We start from the raw sequence: 23446 nt of genomic DNA on the forward strand, positions 1-23446 counted from the left end.
GCCCTAGACTAGATGGTCCTGCTCTAGAAGGGGAGTTGGAATCGATGATCTCTGGAGTTTCCTTCCAACCCCTAACATTCTGTGATTCTGTAATTGAGTCATATTTACTTGCACACAGGTATGAAATATCTCTTAAAGCTATACCCGCCTATATATTACTTTAATTCCTATTATATCCCATTGATGTTAAATATGACATACTAAAATATAAGTATACTGTTTGAAAACAGTTCTAAATGTAATTTGTAGAAGACTAAGTCAGAATAGGATAATTCTATGGTGATTTCACAGATTACGAGTTCTTGGGTATCCAAACAAATCCAGCTTCCTCTTCTCTCTTTTAATGTAGCAGAAATTTGAAATTATATTAAGAACCTACTTAAATCTGTCAGAAGAAAGGCAAGCCCTTTTTGACTCTTTGGAACTTTAAGAATAATCTAAGTGTTACTGCTGAAAGTCTAACTGGGTTGGGTGCTAAGCACTAGCTGCAATGCTTTGGTAGACAAGATTTTACAGAGGTTCAATTAAACTTGCAAAAACTAAGTTACAAAACTTACTTTGGACTTATGCCTGCAGTCCCATGTCCTGCAGCCAAACTGAGAAAGGTATATACCTCCAGCACTCCATTTTAGAAAGTATAACTTAAAAAAACCAGTCACCTTATAAAAGAAATTGGTGCGTCCAACAGATCCAATTTTTCCTGTGTGGTTCATGAAACAAATATTTCCTTCAGTAGCACCATAAAACTCACAGATCTTAACAGCACCAAATCTGTCTAAAAATTCTCTCCATATGTCATTTCTTACTCCATTTCCAACTGCTAGGCGGACTTTGTGATTTCTTTCTCCTTCCCTCTGTAAAAAAAAAAAAAAAAAAAAAAATCATAACTGCAGTTGATTGTTGCATATATTGTGGGAAAAATGGCCCTTCTTTAAATACTTCAAGTAAAAACAAAATAAACAAAAAAAACCCAAGAAGATAAAGAAAGCTGGCATAGCTTCTTTACAGCTACAATGTAGGAAATTGCAATCAAAAACCTGTCATCTTGTTGAACAAGCAAATTGCTTCCTGAATGATGGTGACATTAATTCATATAAATGCTTCCAGTATTTTAAAAGTTTAATCATCTCAATCTGTTTCCACTCAGAGGAAATAGAAAACTGGGAGGAACGGAGAAAAGTAGGAATTATGTCTTTCAAGGGATTACAGTAATCAGAGATTAATAGTTACTTTCTTTTGTTTTTTAGACTGGTTAGAAGAAACAATCAGATTTCACACACTTCCAATATCTGTTCCTTCCCACATACTGGGTATGAGTCATCATCCATATTTCTTGCAACACTTTCAATGCTTTGTTCAACGTCACTTGCAATGTTCTTGGTTATCTTGAGTCTTCACTGTTGTCAACTCCCAAGTTTTATTACAAGAAATGCAATAGTACATGTGTTCAGTGAGATTTTCTGATTTTAAGAATACATTTCCAGACCTTGTTATCGCATGGAGTCCCTTTAAAATAAAATCAGATTTAAGTTGAAGTATCAGAAGTCAAAAGATTTGAAATGTTGGCATATATATAAATTTTTTTAAATTTAACTTATTTTAAAATAAGACTCCAATTTCAACCACTGCAAGTGGCAATACAGAATGTCCTAGAAGTGACACATCATGGAATAAATATAGGTATAGTTCGTTACCACATACCTTTAGAACTGCATAGCACTGTGGTACTGCAACACTGTATATACCTCTACACACGCACACTTATACAAATGTATACAAATACCCTTCTATATACAAATGCACAGATATGCACATATTCACACACTTCATATACATATATATGTGTATGTGTGTATATATACATCCACATCTATTACAGAAAGCATAGAGTCCCTATTTTCTCTTCTTTTCTAGTGTCCTTTTCACCTCCCAGCTCTAATCCAATATGAATCAGGTAAGTCTCTACAGTGAAAATCTATTTTAGTATCTTTCATCTGGCATAGAAGCAGAGCAAATTATATCTGCAAAGAGATTGGTTACGCTTACTGAAACAGGAATCTTTAAACATTTTTGATGTTAAAAACACTGAAGCTTCTACAGAGTAAGTAGACAAGAGTGTTCCTCAGAGATTTATGTCTTGGCCAAATTCACTTTTTTATGAGGATCATGAATTCTCACTTCTGTAACAAAAACTACAACCACAGTGAAATTTTAAGTTTCTCTTGTAAATCACAAAGACCAACCAAGTTTTTTTCTTTCCGCTTCAAAGCCAGTAACACACAAAAAGATAAAAAATTCATTTTACTGACCTTCAGAGTCTCTCAACTGGAAATTAAATCCTCTTGCTGGAATCATTCAGCAAGGAACTCACCTATTTCACTATATGCAGCAATGGATCTTGGCAGATTACAATCTGAGGCATTATCTTGCTATTTTAACTCAAAACCACATTACTCATCAGCCTCCCTTAGTTTCTAACCATTCTGTTTTTCTTAAAAAAGCCCAATTCTTCCCTTTGCCCTTCCCCTCTCCTACTTTACTTTAGATGTAAAAGTAATTTCTAAGCTCACAAGCACATAGCTCACAGACTTCATGCTAAATTATTATCAGCACGTGCTGCATTGTACTGTAGTACAATGGAATTGACTGTGGATATAGCCTGGAAGAAAAAAGTCTAAAAATTGTCCACAGATATAATTTTTGCGGTGGTTTATTTTTCAAGTTCAGATGCAATATCACAATGCAACAGTGTAGATTTTAATATATCTGAAATAATAAGGTCTATTATGTTAAAAATGCAAAATCATTACACTGTGAATAACAACAAAAGTATTCATCTTTTTTTGACGAGAAAGTGTTTCAGTTCTTTATCAGGAAAACTTTTAAATAATTTTCCCTCCTGGGAAATTGTCCGCCACCTTTAGAATATTTCAGTCAGCTCAAATTAAAACTTTTCAGAGTGGGTTATTTTGAGTACAGTTTCATTCCTAAACTGAAATTAGCATGTCAGTAACTGAGCTGCAGTTACCCCTTGCTGACACCATCAAACTACTAACATGTACTGCTTCCGCTAAGATATGAAAAATAACACAAGAAATTCTTTCACAGAAATCCTCTGTTCTACAATGAACACAAGAGCAAAATGTGTGTATACATATGTACACCAATCAAGTGTGTAATTCATCAGGCTAGGAACATTCAAAATGTCTAGAGACCAAGTTAATAAGCAGGTGAGTTTCCTTCTATTCATTTTTCAAGAAAAAGAGGAGCATTGATGGTTGTTTGCTGAAAGGCCACAAACTTGGGTGAACTAGAAAACAGTAGCCTACATGGATTATGTTTTTCTTTCTAAAAGTACAAACAGCATCATTTATAAATGCAGTTATTTCAATACTGTAAATTCCTCACATGATTTTTACTGTTTTTATTAATATAGTACCAAGCTGTTGTTTCTCTAGTGGAAAAGATGCCGAGTATACCTGACAGGTCAGCATTCTACTTGCTTGCAATGTTAACATCTATCAACAATGCAATGTATGACAATCTCATGTTAGGAAGTATTTTCTTAAGGCATTCAGTCCTTTTGCAAAAATACAAAGGTGTATGATGTCATCAAGAACTGATCACAGGAAAAAAATTTTCTTAAAAGAGAGGACAGTAACTAACTTCTTCACAACTAAGGTAAACTTTCTGTTAGACTGCATTGCTGTAACTGCTGTATTCGCGATTTAGTGAGCTGCACCACAGTTGTACCAATCTGTCGACACAAGACTCCCTGAGGAGCACTGCTGCTTTTCTGGGGAAAAGGCATTAAAAATGTCATGCATTTAGCAGTCTGTCAACTGTAAGAATGGAAATTACATGTAACTTAATCTCCCAGCAGGTTCAATAACTATGAAGAGAATAATTATAATGAGGTAAACTTTAAACATTGATGATTCACCTTAGGTTTATATGTGAGTAAATTCATACAGCTATTTTTTTTAAAGATTTTAACCGAAGCTTTTGTATAGCTAATATATTACGTTAATTCATGTTGGATTTACATGTAACTTCCTTTAAGTAGAAAGTGAACCATGGTAAATAAAACAGAGTTAGCCATTTGTGCAGCTTTTTCATGACTCAACCTATACATTCATCATCAGCATTATTGTTGAGATCACTACCAGTGTCCAGGTCTAGGGGATGCATGTTGGTACTCATGGGCACTGTGGCCAAAACCTATGCAGTAAACAAAATGCAGTAAATAAGAGAAGGGGAAGAAAAGGGATGATAATTACAACAAATTCCAGAAACATGGTTGTGTGATGCACACTTAGAGTGTCCTAATGTATAAAAATCAAAATAAATAAGTGAGAACTTTTGCCTTAAACAGACTACAGCCCCAAGCAGCCATGCTTTGAATTTCTGCCATGTTCAGATGGCATTTCATCAACTAGCTTCCCTTCAGCACAGCAGACAGAATTATAGGAGTAGGAAGAATTCCAAGGAGTCACCTTGTACACATCTCTTCTGGGAGATAAGCTCTGCTATCCCTGTGTCACTCATGCTTGATACCTGAACATGCTGTGGCACCTCAGCCAGTTACTGTGCAGCTGTTGGTATGCAGCAACTGTCTGCAGGCATATTCTTAGCCTGCTGCAACAACGCAGTACCTAGTTAACACTTACTTCACTAAAAGCTGTATTTCTCCACAACATCTCATTTACAAAGAACTCATTGCCTTGCCCTGGTCAGCTGTCACCAGTAAGTTCAAATAATGTGTGTCCTGTAATAATTTACTCATGCTTTGTGTTTCTGAATGTGATTAACACCACTCAACAGATAATTAGGAAGATGAAGACAGATTTTAGAGTAACAGAATGTTAGAACATCTTTCCAATTTTATTTTTTTTAAATATATATTTATTTAATTTCCTATACTGTGGCTTTCTTTTCTTAAAGACTGATTCTGAAATAAAACGGGAATTCAGTCTATAACTACTTATTTCTAACAGTAAAGGTGAAACAGTTTTTTTCAATGTGTTTTTGAAGCATTATTAAGCAAGAGCTGTTCTTACGTTACACCTGGAATTTTCTTTGGTTCATTCTGGCAAGATCTTTGCACTGTACACCAGATACTGTCTATCTGCACACATCATAAATCATACTATTTCTCCATTTTGATTGCTTATTTCATTTGTATAGTAATTAACTGACAAGTGAAGATCTGCCTTATTGCAGTCAATACCACATACCTGGGATTTTTCATTAGCCAGTCTTTCAGCCTTAAGTGTTCTTTGTAAACTATGTGGACTATCTACATGATTAAGGTGTTGATAAAAAAAATGCCTTTTAAAGTGCCTTTAACAGTATACTAATTGGTGGGGGAAGGATTCATGACTGCATCTATATATAAATGTACTTAGCATTCACTTTAAAATAATACAAGAAAACAGGTTCATTGTCCTACTTTTCCCATTTTTGCAGCAGGAAAAGCCAAATGGAGAGGAGCATATAAAATATGATGGGCAGAGCACACAGGATTTACATTTACATCTTTACAAGGAATGCATTTAACAACACATTGACCAGTTCTCTACTGACACATTAGCCCTGAAAAAGGGGACATCCAGTCGTTAGTAGAAAGACTGTAAGATAATAAATCATCTACTGCCATTATGATCACAGGTGTAAAAAATTCTTCAAGATTCATGCTTACTTTCATTTTTCAGTACTGCCTAGTTGCAATTTGCAGCCAGATTTTTTGAACAAAATACATATCCAGATTTAAATTTACAAGTAAAAGAAAACAGGAAGTGTACTGAAGAGATGTACCATAAGAGTGCAGCAGGAGTTCTAGGAACAGAACACATCCTTCCAGTTAAGGAACTGTTTGTTTGCTGTTTAGTACCGCTCCCTTTCACCACGCTTTCATAATCAATCTCCTCATGATCTAATAGGAGTAGATTCTAACAGTAGTTTTCTTCCTTTAGCTCTTCTAAAAGGAAATGTTTTCTTTAGCTGCACTTCTATTTCCCAGAAAATATCTACCAACAAAAAAAAAGGCACTTTTGTATGTGTTCCACCCAGTAATACGAAGTAGACCACTGTGGTTTTGGTGATGCCTCAGGAGCCCACAAGCAAATTACACAAATGTGAATTCAGAGAGTTAAAGCACTTAAAAATTATTTTCTTGTGCTCAATATTACACATAGCATTTTGTGAGTAATATGAAGCGTCCCTTTGTAAAAGTATGATTGTGATTTCTAGACTTCACTATTAGGACATTTCTGCATGACTCCACAAACTTAACCCAAAAGATGGGTCTCCAGAAAAAGAAGCTGTAAGAAAAAAAAACTGGTCTCAGAAAAGTTCTGGGACACTACAGTAGAACCAGTAGCTGACATCACAACTAGCCTTCATTGCTGTTTTGGGTACGGAAAACTAATGCTTCCTAGGGCCAAAGGAACTCTGCAAACTTTTCAGAAGCCTTGTTCAGGAAGAAAAGCTGAAAACCTTTACCATCGTTAGTAGGAAGAATGAGACGACAGAGACAGATTCATCATCTGTATAGAGGCCAAGAGAGGTATGCCAGTACATTTAAGTATCAGAATGCAGTAGCCAAAATGGACAGGATTATAATCTCCTTCTAAATTCACTTTAAAAAAAAAAAAAAAAATAGTGCTGTTCTAGTCGTGCCAGTTTAAAGCACAGACAGAGTTTGTTGTGATATACAGTACATTTTTTATTAGATCAACTGATACAGTCTGGAGGGAAAAAAAGCAAGCTTCCAAATTCCAGGTCCATTTCTAAGCTTCATTTCAGATTTGCTGAACACAGTCTAAAAATTCTGTTTTCTCTAACTGCATGTACATTGTTCAAGTCTCCTTTTAGGCTCCGTTAATAGTGCAGTAAATCAGTAACAATTTTGATTAAGAGCAGCCTGGTTATGCAACTGGCTGCAGGTTTTTTTAAAAAAAAACACAGGTTACTAGAACAATAAATAAACTGAAAATTCCTCTAAGTAAATAAAATCGTAATGACTTACAGAGATTATTCAGGCACTTCAAATGGAAGGTGCAGATGTGGATGTCTGTTACTGTGACATATTACTGGTTTGGAGTATTTAATAAAATGTTTATGCTGAAAATCTCCCAAGGGACTTGACAGATTTCCACTCCATATTTTAATGTTAAGAGAAAGAACGATTTGCATACTGAACATAAATGGAGCTAAACTTTAATGGGGAATAAAATGTGGTGTCAAGTAAAACGTGAATTGTAGAGAAGTGCCTGCTGACCCATTTTTCCTCCCTTACTTGACTGTCAAATTCCCTGCCTTCAAAGAAGCCTGTTTCTAGGTGGGAGATAGTGCCGTCCAACATGTATAAACCCATTCTTACACCCCTTCCCACACCTGAGTCAGCAGCAGGAAAACAAGTGTCATGTTTGCTGATCACACAAAGCATTGACTGCCTTGTTTTCTTCTTCTGAATTACTGTTGTTCTAACACAGAAGAGTTTTGATATAATAAATCCTTAAGCATCTTTTCTAAAGTCACTTCAGAGAGCTTAATCTCATCTAAAGAAACCTTGGCCAAACTGTATCTAGTAGAGAGATTGGGTTGCAGCAGCTTGACAAAATAAAGTCTGAAAGCTGATATACACAGTCTTACAGACTTGAGGTAACCCCAAGGAAACAGGAAATGTTACTAATGCCAAAGGATGTCACTGGCTCAAAACCAAATGGACATAAACAGGAGAGATACAGAACGAAGATTTCTAAGCAATTATATAATTAATTGCGTATAATTAGATAATACAGTAGTTAATACTGCAATTAACTAATGAATGCGATATCATTAATTTGAGTAGAATTGAACTCTGTTTTTAATAGAGAGCTTACCAAGTTCATGCAAGCTATCATAAACCCTGTAATTAATGTTGTAATGCGTGACAGCTTATGAGAGTACAAAACAGGGCATAATGGCCAAGAAAACTTATTTCTGGTCTCTGTTTGTAAACCACTTCAGCTTTCAGGTCTCCTTTGCAGAAAATCAGGAAAGACATGCTGCATTACCATACATATCTCTCCAAACACTTCAGGACGCATTCTATTATTTAAATATCTCATTCCTTCAACTTTGAAATAAATCTGCAAGTACTTTAGGAAGATTTTACATATACTTTAAATAGCAAATTTTACAAGTTTTGCAACCCTCTAAAGAAAATATTTCCACATATTAGTAGAAAAGTACTTCCAAGGCCTTTGCTTAGAGAGGATACAGGGAGCTATGCTGTGCCACACTCCTGAAATTTCATAGATCACTGTTAATAGAGACTTTGAGCGATGTCAGCCAGCAAGATGAAGTTATTAATTTGCTGAATATTCTCATTCACTGGAGTAGTCATGCTAGTATCTTAGAGCAGGGTCCATTTTGTAGCTACTGACAGCTACTAGCCATCAATGCTTGCTCTTGAAATTTCACTATCATCAAAAGACTGCAGAAAAAAGAGCTTGGAACAGGGCAGGCATGAGGAATACTCACTTAGAAGCCCAGCAAAATCTGTGAATGTCAAGTAATGCAATATCTTGTTACTTGTACTTAAGGAAAAAAGACAGCTTCCTTCTCTAACAAATATTCTTTCCAGACAACAGGTTACTAAACCCAACTGAATGCAGAACACGTTTCAGAAAAATTATACTGCAAAAGACTGTACAAGAGCTGTTGCAGATGTGAGTGGGAGGCAGAAAGATCAAACAAGACAAAACTAAGAAAAGCCAAGCCAAGAGTCTACACTCTACCACAAAGATTTGCCAAAGTTTCTTCAGTTCGAAATATATGAAATAATAGGCCACACTGTGGCCTCCTACTACTAGAAATATACCATTTATTTCAAGTCTAGTGTTAAATAAATAAATAAAAGACTTAAGATACTTGCTATAGTCTTATTCTATATTCATTAGAAGGGCTCTATAGTACTCCAATTTTGACAACACTGCCCACATAGTATCTTCACAGAGCTTTAAACCTTCTGTTAGCCGTATCTTTCTTATGCTGCCGGCATAAATAGTACTTTGACATTGATGAAACTTAAGGAGACATAACAATTTGGCAAATTATTTCACTTACTTGAAAAGTAATGGTGGATTGTATAGCATATTTAAAATCCTTCCACTTAGTGTGAACACTTTTATCTTCCAGTTTCAACATGACAAAAACTTACTATTTTTCTTCAATACCTACCAGTCAAACTGACTCATTTTATTTTAATTTTTCTTGATAAGGTGTATTAAGTCTTTATCCAGCTAGCAAAAAAAAAAAAAAAAACAACCCCAAACTAAACCAAAATAAAAGCCCATATCCCCACAGAGCAAAGAGTTTAGACATGACAGGTCCTCAAAAGTATGCACATAAATTAATAAATAGAATAGTTCTATTATTAATGAATAGTTAATGATGGTATAAGTAACTTTATTTGCAAAATTGAAAGTCCCTTTAACTTTCAGGATGGTTTGGTAAGGATTTAAAAATGAAAGAATTTGCCTTAGAAAATGAAGACTATTAATCTGTCACTATTGCTTTAAGATACTGGAAAGGATAAAATGGATAGAACAAAATATCATGCTTTAACTGTACAGTTAAAGGACAGAAAAGAGAAACAATTGGTATCTTTGGCTGCAAACATAGTGAAAGTTTAGATGTGTTAGAGATGAGGGAGATGAGTTTGAGGAAATTATGTTAGCATAAGATAAAGAAAAATCACAATTTATTAAAACTAGGCCTTTCATATCTTTGAACACACTCTTTGCTGAGGCATGCGTGAATAGTGCTGTAAGATCTATGACCCAGTGTACATTACTTAAACATACTCCTGAAAATTTTCAGGGGAAAAAAAAATCCAGTGTGTTACAAGCACTGTCCTTCTTCATTTTTGGTCAGCAACTTGAGATACTAATGCAAATTGTTATTCTGCTGGAAAACACAGCTGATTTGCATTATCTTTGAATTATTAGAACATTGCTTAAGGAGAAAGTTATTCTGAAAAATCATAAAATGAGGACTTAGATTAGAAAATAATTTTATGATTAATTAATTAGAGTTACTGGCATCATTTCCTAAGAGATGAAGCATTTCAATAAAATTCACTGAAAAGAAAATAAACCACTCATTATTTTTTAATTCACAAAATGAAATTATGATAAAGGCAAAGGGAGAGTGTTCAAAGAGTTAATGACTGCATTGCATCCAATTTGTATATATTTTCACAAAGCTCTGTTCTCCTAAATCATTTTTTTTTAAATTAAAAGAGGATACAGTTCTTTATCTTACACAGGCACTTGGAAGCTGTTATTTATTTTTATTTAGTATTCCAAATAAAAGCTGTTTATGATCATAAGAAATTGTGTAAAGCCATAATGTATGACGTAATATTTAGGATTTATTATTGAAACACAATAGGACGACCTGAAGTTCATAAATGGATGAACGTTGCCAGCATTAGCAAGATTAATTTCAATTTATACTGGACTATGAATACTTGTTTCATACTTGACACAGTTAGCACAAGCATTTGAGGATAGAAAGGCTTTTAGGGTTTGCTATGGATTTGCTATTCAACAGGTTACAGCCATTCTGTCTATATTATACTATATATCTTAAATTAATGCATATTAATTTTAGACATTTAGCTTAGCCTAAACATACAGGGCTGTCAATGTTGTCATGGGTAGGTATAGCACAAAATAGCCAGATCAAGAGTTAATTCAGTTAACCCAAGCCAGCTATATTTGGAAACCACAACAGGTTTAGCAGACTTTGTACTTGATACCATGTAGATAGGTTACCCCACCACAGACTGCCAAGGGAAAACAAGTATTTTTAAGTTAGGGCTAACAGTTTCAGAGAGGAATGTTGCTTCAACAAAAGTAGCTTTGTTGTCTGGAACAAAAGGCATTTTCCTTTGAGCTGCTAACTTAGACAAAACCCTTTCCAAATTTTAAAATACAGTTTAGATGGTCTCAAAACAATCCAAGCCAAAAAAATGCTAAAACACGACCTACAAAACTCAAGACATCTGATATACTGATGTGCCAAGAAACAAAGTTTTGAAAATTCTGAAAAGACATTGAATAGTAAACCTGGTTTTTGAACTTACATAGTGAAACTCTGTGAAATAATATTTTTTCAACAAATCATACTTGAATCAGTTTTTAGGGTTGAAATTCTTCAACACCTTAACATCTTCCTGATTCAAGCCATTTGGTCTTTTACAGTCTAGAGATCACCAAATATTTGTAGAACCTCACATAAAAAGAAGGGCAGAGGGACATGTTCAGTACTGTTTTATTTCCCTTTTAACATAACCACATTAAGAACATTAAATGTACATATCACTTGCAGACAAATAGCCACCATTTTTGCTCCACTTACCACTGGCTGGCTGCAAAGGTAACGACAAAGTTCTCCAATGTACTGGATGACAGTCACATTGTACTTTTTGCAGTCACTCCAAAACTGACTAACTGAGAACTTCTTTTTTAACACACAGGTTGCACCTTTATGGAAACAGTAAAAAAGGAAATTAAGCACTTTCTCTATATGACAGCTTAGCTAGGTACATTCACTTTTTCTACCAAACAGAACATAAGAGAACTAAGAGCAGCCTCATTCGGAGAACTATATGGTACTTAAGCTGTTCTGTTAGAAAATATGTATTCAAATCTCAGACACAAAGAAGGGAGAGGACTCCAGTCTCCTTCTTGGTGAGACAGTAAACCGATAGCTAAGAGGTTAAAAACAAGAAGACAGCTTCTCTTTGTTGGTGTTGTAACATTAGTCAAAAGAGTGTAACTGAAAATATCCAGAAAAGTCAGCCTGAATTAGCAAATCATTTGGTTATCACTGGAACCTCGTTTTTCAACAAAGAAAGTATTCATTGATGCATATTCACACTGAATTAACCCATAATCCAGTGAACTTCCCCTCGCTGTGACTTGTCCTCGATGCTTCAGGAAACAGAAAATACATGACATCAAACTCCAGATAAATCTTTTATAAGAAAGTCATTGAGGACACCTACATTGTCTCAGCAAAATATGTATTTTATCTTCTGTGCAAAAACAGTACACATGTACACAATGGAAAAAAGAAGTTCTGTATCATCTAATGATATGTGACAAAGCTTAATGTTTACTATAAATGTACTTGTCAGTCTTTTAAAATTCATCGAAATACCTTTAGTTCTATTCCACTATATAATGCTTAGTCTGTACATATACTAATGCACTATACACGTTGCCCAAATATTCCATATGGCCTTAAACTCCTTTTTAACCTGAATATAAAAGAAAGTAAAAACATTTGTGATACAAGTTACTGTAGGTAACTCTTGTCCAGTACCACAAAGCATGTAAGAGACCCTTCACTATTACAACACTCCCTCATCCTTAAAATACCCATATATAAAGCTATTTTGGAAAGACTTAATTTGATTTCAGCAAAGCATGCTTGCCTAGTGGCAGTGAACCTAAGTGTGCTCTATACATTTTTATAACTCTCTATGACCAACACAATTAAATGTAGGAAGCCCTACCCAATTCAATGCATCCACCGATGCCAAGAAGAGACGCTGCACTGTGATAAAGAGGCAGAGTAATATAAATGATGTCTTCTGCTGTAGCACCAAAAGCCCAAAGTCCAGCAGCTCCTTTAAGAACCTGCATGTGACTGATGACTGCAGCCTTTGGAAGACCTGTAATGAAAACACAAGACCATGTATAAAGCTTCTCTAAAAAAGAGCTCCATTTATTTTTTCCTGTGTAAGGTCTCTAAGTCATAAAAGATTCTATTTCTCCTTCCTTAACCACATTTTCAGCAATCTACTTAGATGGTTGTTAATACCGTATTGCATATTTGTCTTGTACACATAAAGACACATCAACAAGTTTGTAACTTTGTCTGTTATTTATCTGATGTCAAGTCAATTCAAATAAGTGGAAACATGGAGAAACTCCATGATTAGCATGCTAACAAATTACATAGAGGCAACAAAGAGCCAAAAGCATTTTCTGTACATATGGACTTCCTTAAACATAAAGAGACTTCACACTAGATCTATTTCAAGAAAACAGTCACAGTGACTGTAACGTACTTAAGAAAGGTATGAGATCTGTGTGAAGTAGACCATGTAGTAAGTGCTTACCTAAGATGTATACAACTAAGTCTACCTATTTGTTCTAGAACACTATGAAGACTTTTGCAGAATTAAAAAAAAAAAAAAAGTTCCAACAAAAAAACCACTATGGTTAGGTTGTTCATAGTAAGTTTCTTCAGGTTCAGCATGGAATTTCTGTTCAGCAACACCCAGACTCACATGCAAGAGATTCTTGGGCTACTATGCTACCCATTATTTTGAGTAGGGTTTGTGTTCTTGCTCCATATATGTTTTCACATACACACACGAATTTCAGGCTAAGTCCTGATGATGAACAGTGACAACTTAAAAATTCCAAGCAATTCAGTGGTTGAGAAAGCTTCTTCACCTATTCCAGCAAAGCTACTGTTCATCTGAATATATAACTAGAGCTGTTAGCTGGAATTGTGATCCATGGATATTCTAGCTACCCTTCAGAGCTATTCCAAAATCCATCACACCAAAGAGGCTATGTTGCCAATGAAACAGTTACAGCAAGAAGTGCTCTACAGAGCCCTGACTCTTTTGCTTTTGCCTTTACAGACAGCTGACTACTGACTGTACAAGACAGTTCTTTTTTTTTAACTAAGGTGACTAGTCATTGATTTTAGGAGCAACAACCTCCACTTGCTTTATCAAAAAGTGTGAAAATGCTCAGTCACTTAAGGTAAGAATTAGTTATTCCATACTCTTAAACAAACCTTACTCTTTTACTTACATGGTAAATAAAAGATATTGAATGTGAATTTATGTTGTACGTATAAGAATTCATAAATATTTTAAATTCTACATAACTAAAATTTCAAATGTCACACTGATATTCTGAATGCAGTTATGAGAATAAAATCCTACCTGGAGAATTCTGCTTCTTTGCTAAAACTCCTTACTTTTAACTAGCAAGATCAATCATATTTATAATAGTAGTGTTTCAAACATATCTGACCCCTTGATAGTATTTGTACCTTCCTATTTTTTTTATTGTGGACTGACATTTTTGTTTCCTAATTTTTTCTCCAGAACTCAAGAGAACTAGATTTAATAATTATTTGTATGAGGGAACAAAGCCATAAAACACATTTTTGTTGTAAATCTTCTTGTGATTAAAACTGTTATGTTCAGCTGAATGAGAATGCCAATCTGCTTATCTTAACAACATCATGCTGCTTTTCATGTCAGTGATCAGTTTTTTTAAAGTCTTAGCTTCTTAGCTGCTGGAGCATTGGTGATAAATTCAGCCATCTGTTTCTAAACTAAAAGGCTAGTAACTTAATCCTATTTTCGGCCTCTACAGTGACCTGCACAGAACATGACTCAAAGAAGAAAAAACAAATGTCTATTTGCTTGTTTGAAGACTTTTTTTTTAAAGTTCTAGATACACTATTAGCTGTATTAGCTAGGCAGTGGTACGTGATCACAAAACATTTCTCATCATTGTAAAAAAAAAAAGAAAAAGCAAAACATCTCATAAACATCTTAGCTGTGAAGTAATGAGAGGCAAACTTGTAGTATTTGTATCATGTGGCAAGAGAAAAGAAGAGACACTCATAAAACACTGAATATAAAGAGTCACTGACAAGTAACATGCTTATTTTCTACCGTAATGTGTCTAGATAAGAAATAGGATATTCTACTACGAAAAGATGAACCAAAGATTAGAGTTTTGGAAAACCAAGTTTTTAGATGAAAGCTGAAGGAAATATAAACTCTTTAGCAGCCCCATACCTGTTGTTCCTGAAGTAAATATGTATAAAACAGATGACTTGAGGTTGTTGGCAGACCGTCGGTTAACTGGTATAGGGTCTTCAGATGCAGTCTCCATTTTGTCTAAAAGGGTATGCACACTTGGAAGAGTGGAGTCTTTGGTCATTATCCAAACACTAACATCTTTGTGGAGGCTAGGAAGAATTTCTTCTAGTGTCCCAAGCAGATCTTAAAAAATAACAAAACAATGTTACTTATGTTATGTCCTCCCAAAACTAGTGAATAATGTATTTCCCCTATTTAGTCACCTCTTTGGACATAAATAAATTCAATGTAATAACAATGAACTGGAATAAAATTCACTGAAAATGGGATGTAATGTGGTAAAGATACTACTGACCCCACAAGGTCTCGTTGTGAACTCTTCTTCAAGGCAAAATGGTGAGCTTCATGACTAGCTCCTGCACACCACTTTATTCTGGATAACCCTAAGTCACTGCTAAAACCAGAATGAAGTGTAGTTAAGCTTCAACTTCAAATAAATAATGAAGAAATCTTTTGCAGACGCAAGGCAAACATATACATAGCTAGTAACTACAGTGCGGGTTTCTTTGGATGCCTTCCTGAATGCAGTCTCTCATCAAGCAGCAATTTTTTCAAAAGCACAGAAATGACTAAAAACAAACACGGAAGCAAAAAAGCTGTATCATATATGTAAGTAACTGAATTTCACAGAACAGAAATATGATACAGGCTTGGAGTTTATTCAAAGACTGCCAAAGAACCATGTGGGTTTTTATGTAGTGCTTTGAGTGTTTCAGATACCTTTAATGAATGTGATTTTAGGTAGAAGGCAGAAATTTCTTTTCTTAAAAAAATTTTCTTACATGTTCATTCACTGAAAGTTATTCCTTCTTTTGGCTTTTACCTGAATATAAACTCACTTTTATAAAATAAACACAGCAGCATAACTTAGAATGTTTGTTGCCTTCTCAGGAAAGAAACCATGAGAGTCCCAGACTAAACAACAGAAAAAAAAAAAAAAATACGCCAATCCTTAACTCATAGGTTTGGTATTTATGTTTATATTTCTAAGCATTTTTACACTGTCTCTTTCTTAGAACACTGCACAGGCATTAAAGTACTAATCCAGGAAAGTTCTCATGAATAGGAATAATACTGCTTTCAGTAGAACGATTCATATCCTTAAAGACTCATTTACACTTAAGTGCTTTGCTGGATCTTAGCCTATGTAATTAATCTTGTGAATATCCCTGTGGGTATAAATTTATATTACTATCTCAGTTTTTAAAGATGAATAAACAAACAAAGTTGACACAACTCACCCAGAACCTCATAATGAGGAATTGCCAGAGCCAGGACTTGAAATCCTGATGTCAACTCCAAGCTCATTTAACAAAAATTAAATATGGATACCATTAATAAAACCGCCTTGCATAAATTTTACACCAAAATAACAAAAGGGTTTTAATCTTTCAGAAAACTACTTTTCTAATAACAGACTGTTGTATATATTTTACTGAATGTCATACTAATCTTTATTACTATAACAGAGATAGAGCCTACTGTTGCCAGCTGAACGTATGTCTTACAAACCTGAAGCCTACAAAGTACAAGTTCGATATATTTTATGGATGTTTAGCAAATAGATCAGATGGAGTGTGACATTAAAATTTTTGTGTTCTAACTTCCTGTCACTGCAGAACAATTTCAGGAAGGAATCACTCAAATAATTACGAAAATCTAAAAGATATATAGCTGCCTGTTTGAATCACTTAAGTACAATCCGTTTCCACTATACACAGCAATAGAATGAAAAAAATTTGAACCAAAATCATGTTGAGGACAATAGTGTCAACTTCAGGAAACCTGATGCACTGAAAGTCAAGGTTCATTGGACCCTTGTGTTTTGCTGTTTTATTACAAAAACAGCACATATTTTTCAAGTAACAAATATGAAAATACAACAGAATTATTTCAAATGAAAAACAGCTTTTAAAAAACTGAATGTGATAGAATAACTATATACTTACTAATACTGATTTTTGTCTTCCTGTTTTGCATATATAGATATGCATAAAAAAATATACATGTGTGTGTATATATATATATATATATATACACAACTACCTATATGTCTCCTAAATATACTAAGTGTAGTTTATCTAGGTAGAAGTTAGGATGAGAACCTAGCAAAAGAATCACAGAAGAAGTGGACAGAGCTCCATATCTGTTCTCAAATACTAAAAGAATATAGCATTCTCTGTAATTCTTTATTGGTTCACTGGCTCCAACCACAGTGCTAGCAAGAATGTTAAGGGCTGTTAATTATTAAGTATTGTTAAGAATTTCTTTCCTCCTCCAGTTTCCAGCAGCTGTCCAACCCATGTAGTGTCCTTACCATATCAGAAACATGATGTACAAATATTGAGAAAAGCTGCCCAATAGAAGTCATAATGCAAAATCATCCTGTGTAACTGAAGTGTAACTGTAAACAAAATTTCACATATTGTTTAATTGAAAATTGTCCTCTTGGAAAAGGCCTGGCAAAAAAAAACCTCAGTGAGTATCACCCTTTTTAAGTACTGCAGAAACCAAAAGGATTGCTGTAACATCTCCTTATTTTCTATTGATACCACCGTTCCTTCTTGCATGTCTTTGAATTGTTTTGCTTTTTACATTTTTGAAAGTGATGAAGATGATAGTGTATTACCTATCTGCTCTTAATTTCTCTACATAAGAGATTTTTGTTTAGGACTGCATGACACAAAGAAATTCACTAATATTTCTAATTTTTTAGTATTCAGAAGTTCTAGGTAAGATGTGCACCAAGTTCTTTGTTTATTTGAGTAACAAGAAGTGCAAATCTGTCAAAAAGAAGAGGACTTCTCTCTTATTTTTCTGCCTTCTTTCCTTCCTCCAAAGGAAGAAAGATGACAACTATTAATTTCAACTCTATAGAAACAGTAATTTAAGATTCAAGAATGACAGGAGGGCAGAACTCCCTTTTAGTAGACTTAAACATATTTACTCTAATTAAGATCAACCTTCAAATTAAACATACACACTGTTCTTTGTTTCTCTAAACACTCACTCATAAAACCTACGGGGTTTGTTGTTACACAGAGACTTGCTTGGCTTTTTACCTACTATTGAATTATGAGTAGATTATATAATAGAATTTTTCCTCCATGCCCAGGAATCTGGTACTTGGAACAATATGTGAACACCTGGTAATTACATGTTAACTTGAAAGTAATTTCTAATGAGATAGCAGAGAACATCAGAAACAATAAATGATTTCCTGAATAAGGAAGGGTGACTTAAACCAGCTATATTCAAAGTGCCAGAAACTGAAATTTCCTTCTGGAACACACAGGACCATAGGGTGTTTGAAGACAACACTCAGTTGTACTAACATATTTCCAAAGAATAATTCTGACGGTCAACAACTAACGTTTGTTCCATGAATAAAGAACTTCTGTGCCAGATGTTGTGTAGGGCTCACTGAGCTTTACATATCATCTTCTCCATGTGAGAGGAAGAAACAGTCCTCTTGGAGGAACTGTAGTTTGATTATTTGTAGAGGTACCTGTACTTAACCAAGTAAGAAACCGATGATAGTAATTTAGCTATCTAAGCTTGTGGTTTCTCTCAAGTACTTGTTTGCTTATTACACTACAAATACATTTTCAGGTTTTGGTTTATTTGTTTTAGAAGAAATGACTGCTTATCTAAAGTGTCGCAATGCTGCTAGCAGTTCTGGGTGCACTGTTTACATACTTTGTATATGAATATTCACCATTTGCTATCCCCTCTCACTTTTAAAGCAGTGCATTATTCAACAAAAAGTTTGTGAAACTGTTACATTAAACTCACATGAATACACAACTCGGTTACTTCTTTTGAGAAAACATGGAAAGTATGCCTTGGTTTTGAAATGCTGTCCTGGGCTTCAAGTTGCACAAAGGGTTTTTTTATGGTATTTTATAGCAAAGAAATGCAGCTTGTTGGCAAGGTCAGAGCCTTACACTGATGAAAGGGATATGTTAGATTATGAGATCAACTTGTACTGAATAGAAAGTTACTCACAAGCAAAAAAGTATGAAATGGCTCTCAATAACTTTGATGTGTATCCTGGTTGATATGCTCAGTAAGCTATACCAAGTTCATACTCTTCCCCACACTATCTGGGCTCAGAAAATAATTGCTACTTGTAGTTGTACCCCAGAGTGACTCCTTAAACTCAGCACTTCTCACTCTGCAATAAAAACAGAAATCACAAGTCAGGAAGACTCAGGATCAGTGGATCTTGAAATGCCATTGAAGGCACTGAAGGTAGTAAAAAATGAAACCAGCTTGGGAATTGCTGTTGGCACTGTTTTCCACCCAAATGCCATCTGGGGCAGAGATACAGACTAAGTAAAAGCAAACGATCAAAGAGACAGAGTGTCTTACAGAGCAGATAAGCCTATCTTCTGCAGGTCTTCTGTGGTTTCCTTGTCTTGAATGTTAGGTCTAAACAGCTTTTTATCCCAGACAGTTAAGAAAAAATGTTTCTGATCAAATTTGTTATTTTTTTCACTCAGTGACTAACATATGAGAGGTGATATTGATACTTGTATATAATACCATATGACCTTAGTTCACAAATACAAAAAAAACCTTCATTTACTCTCTTTCTCCAGGATGTAGACACACTTCTTACCAAACTTTTCTTCTGCCAGCATAAACCCTGGTTCTGAGCTCAGATGGCAAGAAGTTCAAAATACACTTAGTAGCAGCAGCAAGCTCTGCTGGTACCTCAGGACTAAAGAATCCTGGCCAGGAAAATGCCATACTTGCACAGCTGGGAGATGTAATTCTATATAGAATTGTAGAATCACAGAATGGCTGTGGTCAGAAGGGACCTCTGGAGGTCATCTTGGTCCAACACCTCTGTCAAGCAGGCCCACACAGAGCAGGCTCCCACACGAGTCCATGTGGCATGTGCCCTCCCTGAATAGCCTTTTCCATCAGGACTGATGTAAGCCAATCTCATGTAATTCAGTAACATAAGCCTTTCATGATTGCATCCTTGATGCAGAAGTCATGATGGCAATCTGGGATGTCCCACTAAAAGCCAAAGTCTTCCAAATAGCAACACGCTATAATCAATGCACTGGCAAATTCCAGTACAATAGATTGCAAGTGTTGTTTAATAGTACACCTGTTACACAGGTACTGTCCAACAGGTAAAATGTAATCCCTTGTTCAAGCAAGGCTTCAGTGAATAAAAACATCCCCTAGAAAGGACACAGTGCCTTAAAAAAAATGCCTTCATTTTAAGCAGGACCTTAATCCTCTCTTTAACCAGTAGTTTTTAAATGAATAAGGGTGGTACACTATGGTAACAAATGTGGTAAGGTGGAATACCTTTTGAACAGGTCAGACTGAGTATGCTAATGCTGCCAGTCTGAGAGTGAGAAAGTTCTTTTCTTCTCCAGTTCCTTGCTTACTTACATGTTAGTTAACTGCTGTTTTATCAAACATGCAGTTTACAGTCCAGCTTTTGAATCTCTTTCAAGAAACATTCCCCAGAATGGGAGTGGTGATAGTGTTTCTGGGAATGGAAGTGTGAGAATGTTATGTAACAAATTAAAGCAAGATCTAAATCCTCTGGGAACACAGGCGATGAAAGGAAGTAGCTAAAGCAAAAACTGTCTCCCTGCCATACAGACAAGTGGAAATACTGAAAAAGAACATAAAGTCTAAATATTGGAAAATCACAAAATCTATATTTTCCTTACAGCCTGAAATTGCATGAGAAAGAAAAAAAAACAAAACAAAACATGTTACTAGATTGTGTTAAATGAATTAAAAGAACATTGCTGTCATAGAAAAAATTCGGCCTTTTACAGACAGCCACTTCATTTAAGAAACCAACAAGTGAGAGGAATTTTCAATTTTTATAACATATCTGAGGCTTAGGAATAAGACATTCAACTGCAGAGAACTCACAGAATACATAAGTCAAAAACCTGTGGAAAATGGTGCCACAAGGGCAAAATGCACAAGAAAGTTCAAGTCATGCCTACTGATGAGGAAGAATCACTTGAAAAACAAACTAACACTAGACTAAAAGCTGGTTAACAGACCTTAGAGAATTATCTTACTGTAATCTCAGTGTTCAATACTGCAATTCTTACAAACATTAGGGAGCAATTATTATATACAATAATTATGTATAGTAAGTTTTTGTTTAAAGACTGGTATAGTTAGTCCTCACAGTTACTGGAGGGTATACGAATCTTCAGTTGCAAAACCTGGACTCCTTGGAAAGGCTTCTTTTCCCTACGGTGTGGCCAATAAACAACGACATAGCAGAACTTCAACTTCTTTCACAGATACAGATAATAGAGAGCCTTTAAGTCCCAAAGAAGAACACTGTGAAGCATTGGAGGCTCAAGAGACTGACAAGCTTAATGCAGACTAAAACCCAGGAGAAAAGTAAGAAGACCAACATATAAAAAACTGCTCAGAGACTAATTAGTTGGTAACTGCTGTATTATCCATCTGCACATAGCTCTTCTTTTGTGAGCACAGGCAGACTTCAAGAACAAGTTAGTCCCACACAGTCGCTCTTACTCTCAGTTTCTTGTAACAAATTAAGAGTGAAGAAACACAGACCCCACTACTGCTTTGCAAATGCTTTTTTACATTCATTAGTTAATTTCTGAATTTGATAAAAAGTACTTAGATACAAGTTTTGATCCAAAGTTCTCCTTCAGCTCAGTCAATAAGCAAGAAATTCCTGAACATCAATTCCATGCCTCTATTCATATACTCAAAAGCACATATTCATGAGAGAGTATTAAATAAAGTATTTTTTTTTTTATTAAGTAAGATGGCAAAATTAAAAAGTGTCAGTTCAGAAGCACTGTTATAATGTGATTTTGGGATTATATTTAAATTAGCCTTTGTTTCATTAGCTTGTTCTAATTGCCAAACATTCTTAAAACAGTATGCCATATTCAATCAGAATGACAAAATATATAATTAAAAAATGCAAGGGAAAAAATCTCAAATACATTTTTGAAAGCACAAATCTGCAGCAGCAGAGAACAGACAGAAGGAAATTCCACCATTTAGGTGTCACGGATGCAAAGCCCCACAACCTGTGTTACAGGAATAAGGCAGTAAGCTTTAAAACAGGAATAAGGCAGAGTAGGCTTGAAATAATGGCTTTAGAGGGGCAGGACAGCATTAATTTTTAACATTTTGAAATATCCTCCTCCAACGAAATGTCACGGTTCTGTGTGGTGTTTTAGCACTGCAGCAGGTTCACTTGCACTTGCTCATAAATGTTGAGACAAATTTAGGCTTTGGATGTCTTCAGTTTATACATCTCTATAATGGAAGCTAAATTTGAATATACAATGCAGAGTATGTCTACATCAAGATTTTAAATTCTTTTGAAGCATTTAATGAAAACATAATACTTTGGAAACTTAATACAATTATCTCCCATTCAAACACAGCAATTTATTCTACAATACAATGCCAACAGTAAGTTGGTTATTGCAAACCTCCTCTGTGCTACATATGTCAAAAAAAACCCCTCTCAATTTTAGTCCCTGGAAGACCATTGTACCTCTGTGTATGGTCAAACAGCAGAAGCTGTACAGTCTGAGCTTGGACCTTCTACTTTGCAGGGCTTTTGATCACTAGAAATATGGTGAGATAGTATAGCAGAAAAAAAAGAAGCACATGACTTAAGATTAAAATGGACTATTTAAAACTGAATCAGAAATTATTCTTAGTAGACCACTTCAATATTTTCTGAGACACATTAAGCAACTACTGAAGCAATTAAATGCCTGGCACAGGCTGTACTTAAGACTCTGCAAATTTTCCCACAGTGCACATTTTTAAAGGAAAGGTTAAATGGGCATCTCCAAAGCACGGATGCATTTGATTTCGCCTGAGAGGCTTATGATCTCTTGAAGCCCCTTCTAGTCCTATGTTTCTTTCATTCTGTGAACATTCTGAAAACCAGGTTTCCAATAAAGGAGCTGGAGAGACATAAACAGGGGAGATGTGACATTAAAAGCTTTGGATGTACATATGAGCCATATACTCTACCTGCTCCCACAACCAGTATCTTGGGGTCACAGCTACTGACACAGTGCAGGAGAGACCTGGAGCGGATATTGAAGTTGAGGAAAGCCACCACACAGCCCAGCTTGGCCAGTCCAAACCACACATGGATGAAGTCTGGCTCGTTGCCCATCAGCAAGGCCGCCGTGTCGCCCTTCTTCAGAGTCCCGTGCTGCAGGAAGACCTGAAAAACCACACCCCTGTAGGTGTGCACCTGCCCTTCGTAGATGAGGAACGGCTTGTGGGGCTGCTTCTCAGCCAGCTTCACAAACTTGTCCAGGACGGTGACAACCTTCCCTTGCTGCCGGTACATCTCCACTCTCAGCCCATACATCAGTACCTTCAGCAAGTATCTCAGGTCAGCCCAGAAGTAAGGGAAGAGGAGCTTCTGTATAACATGCAAGGAGA

At 35.4% G+C, this 23446-nt stretch overlaps 1 protein-coding gene across 1 annotated transcript; it reads right to left on the minus strand.

The window, feature by feature from the left end:
• Window positions 1-659: 659 nt before the first annotated feature.
• On the minus strand, window positions 660-23438 carry SLC27A6 (solute carrier family 27 (fatty acid transporter), member 6; the record flags this gene model as incomplete). Its single annotated transcript, XM_008941080.1, has 5 exons — window positions 660-854; window positions 11416-11540; window positions 12578-12736; window positions 14900-15106; window positions 23024-23438. Coding segments are annotated over 5 exons (1101 nt in total), but the record flags the coding sequence as incomplete, so codon positions are not given.
• Between the last annotated feature and the right edge of the window lie 8 nt (window positions 23439-23446).

Source organism: Merops nubicus, unplaced genomic scaffold, assembly GCF_000691845.1.
Source record: "Merops nubicus isolate BGI_N331 unplaced genomic scaffold, ASM69184v1 scaffold37605, whole genome shotgun sequence".
Classification (NCBI taxonomy): Eukaryota; Metazoa; Chordata; class Aves; order Coraciiformes; family Meropidae; genus Merops; species Merops nubicus.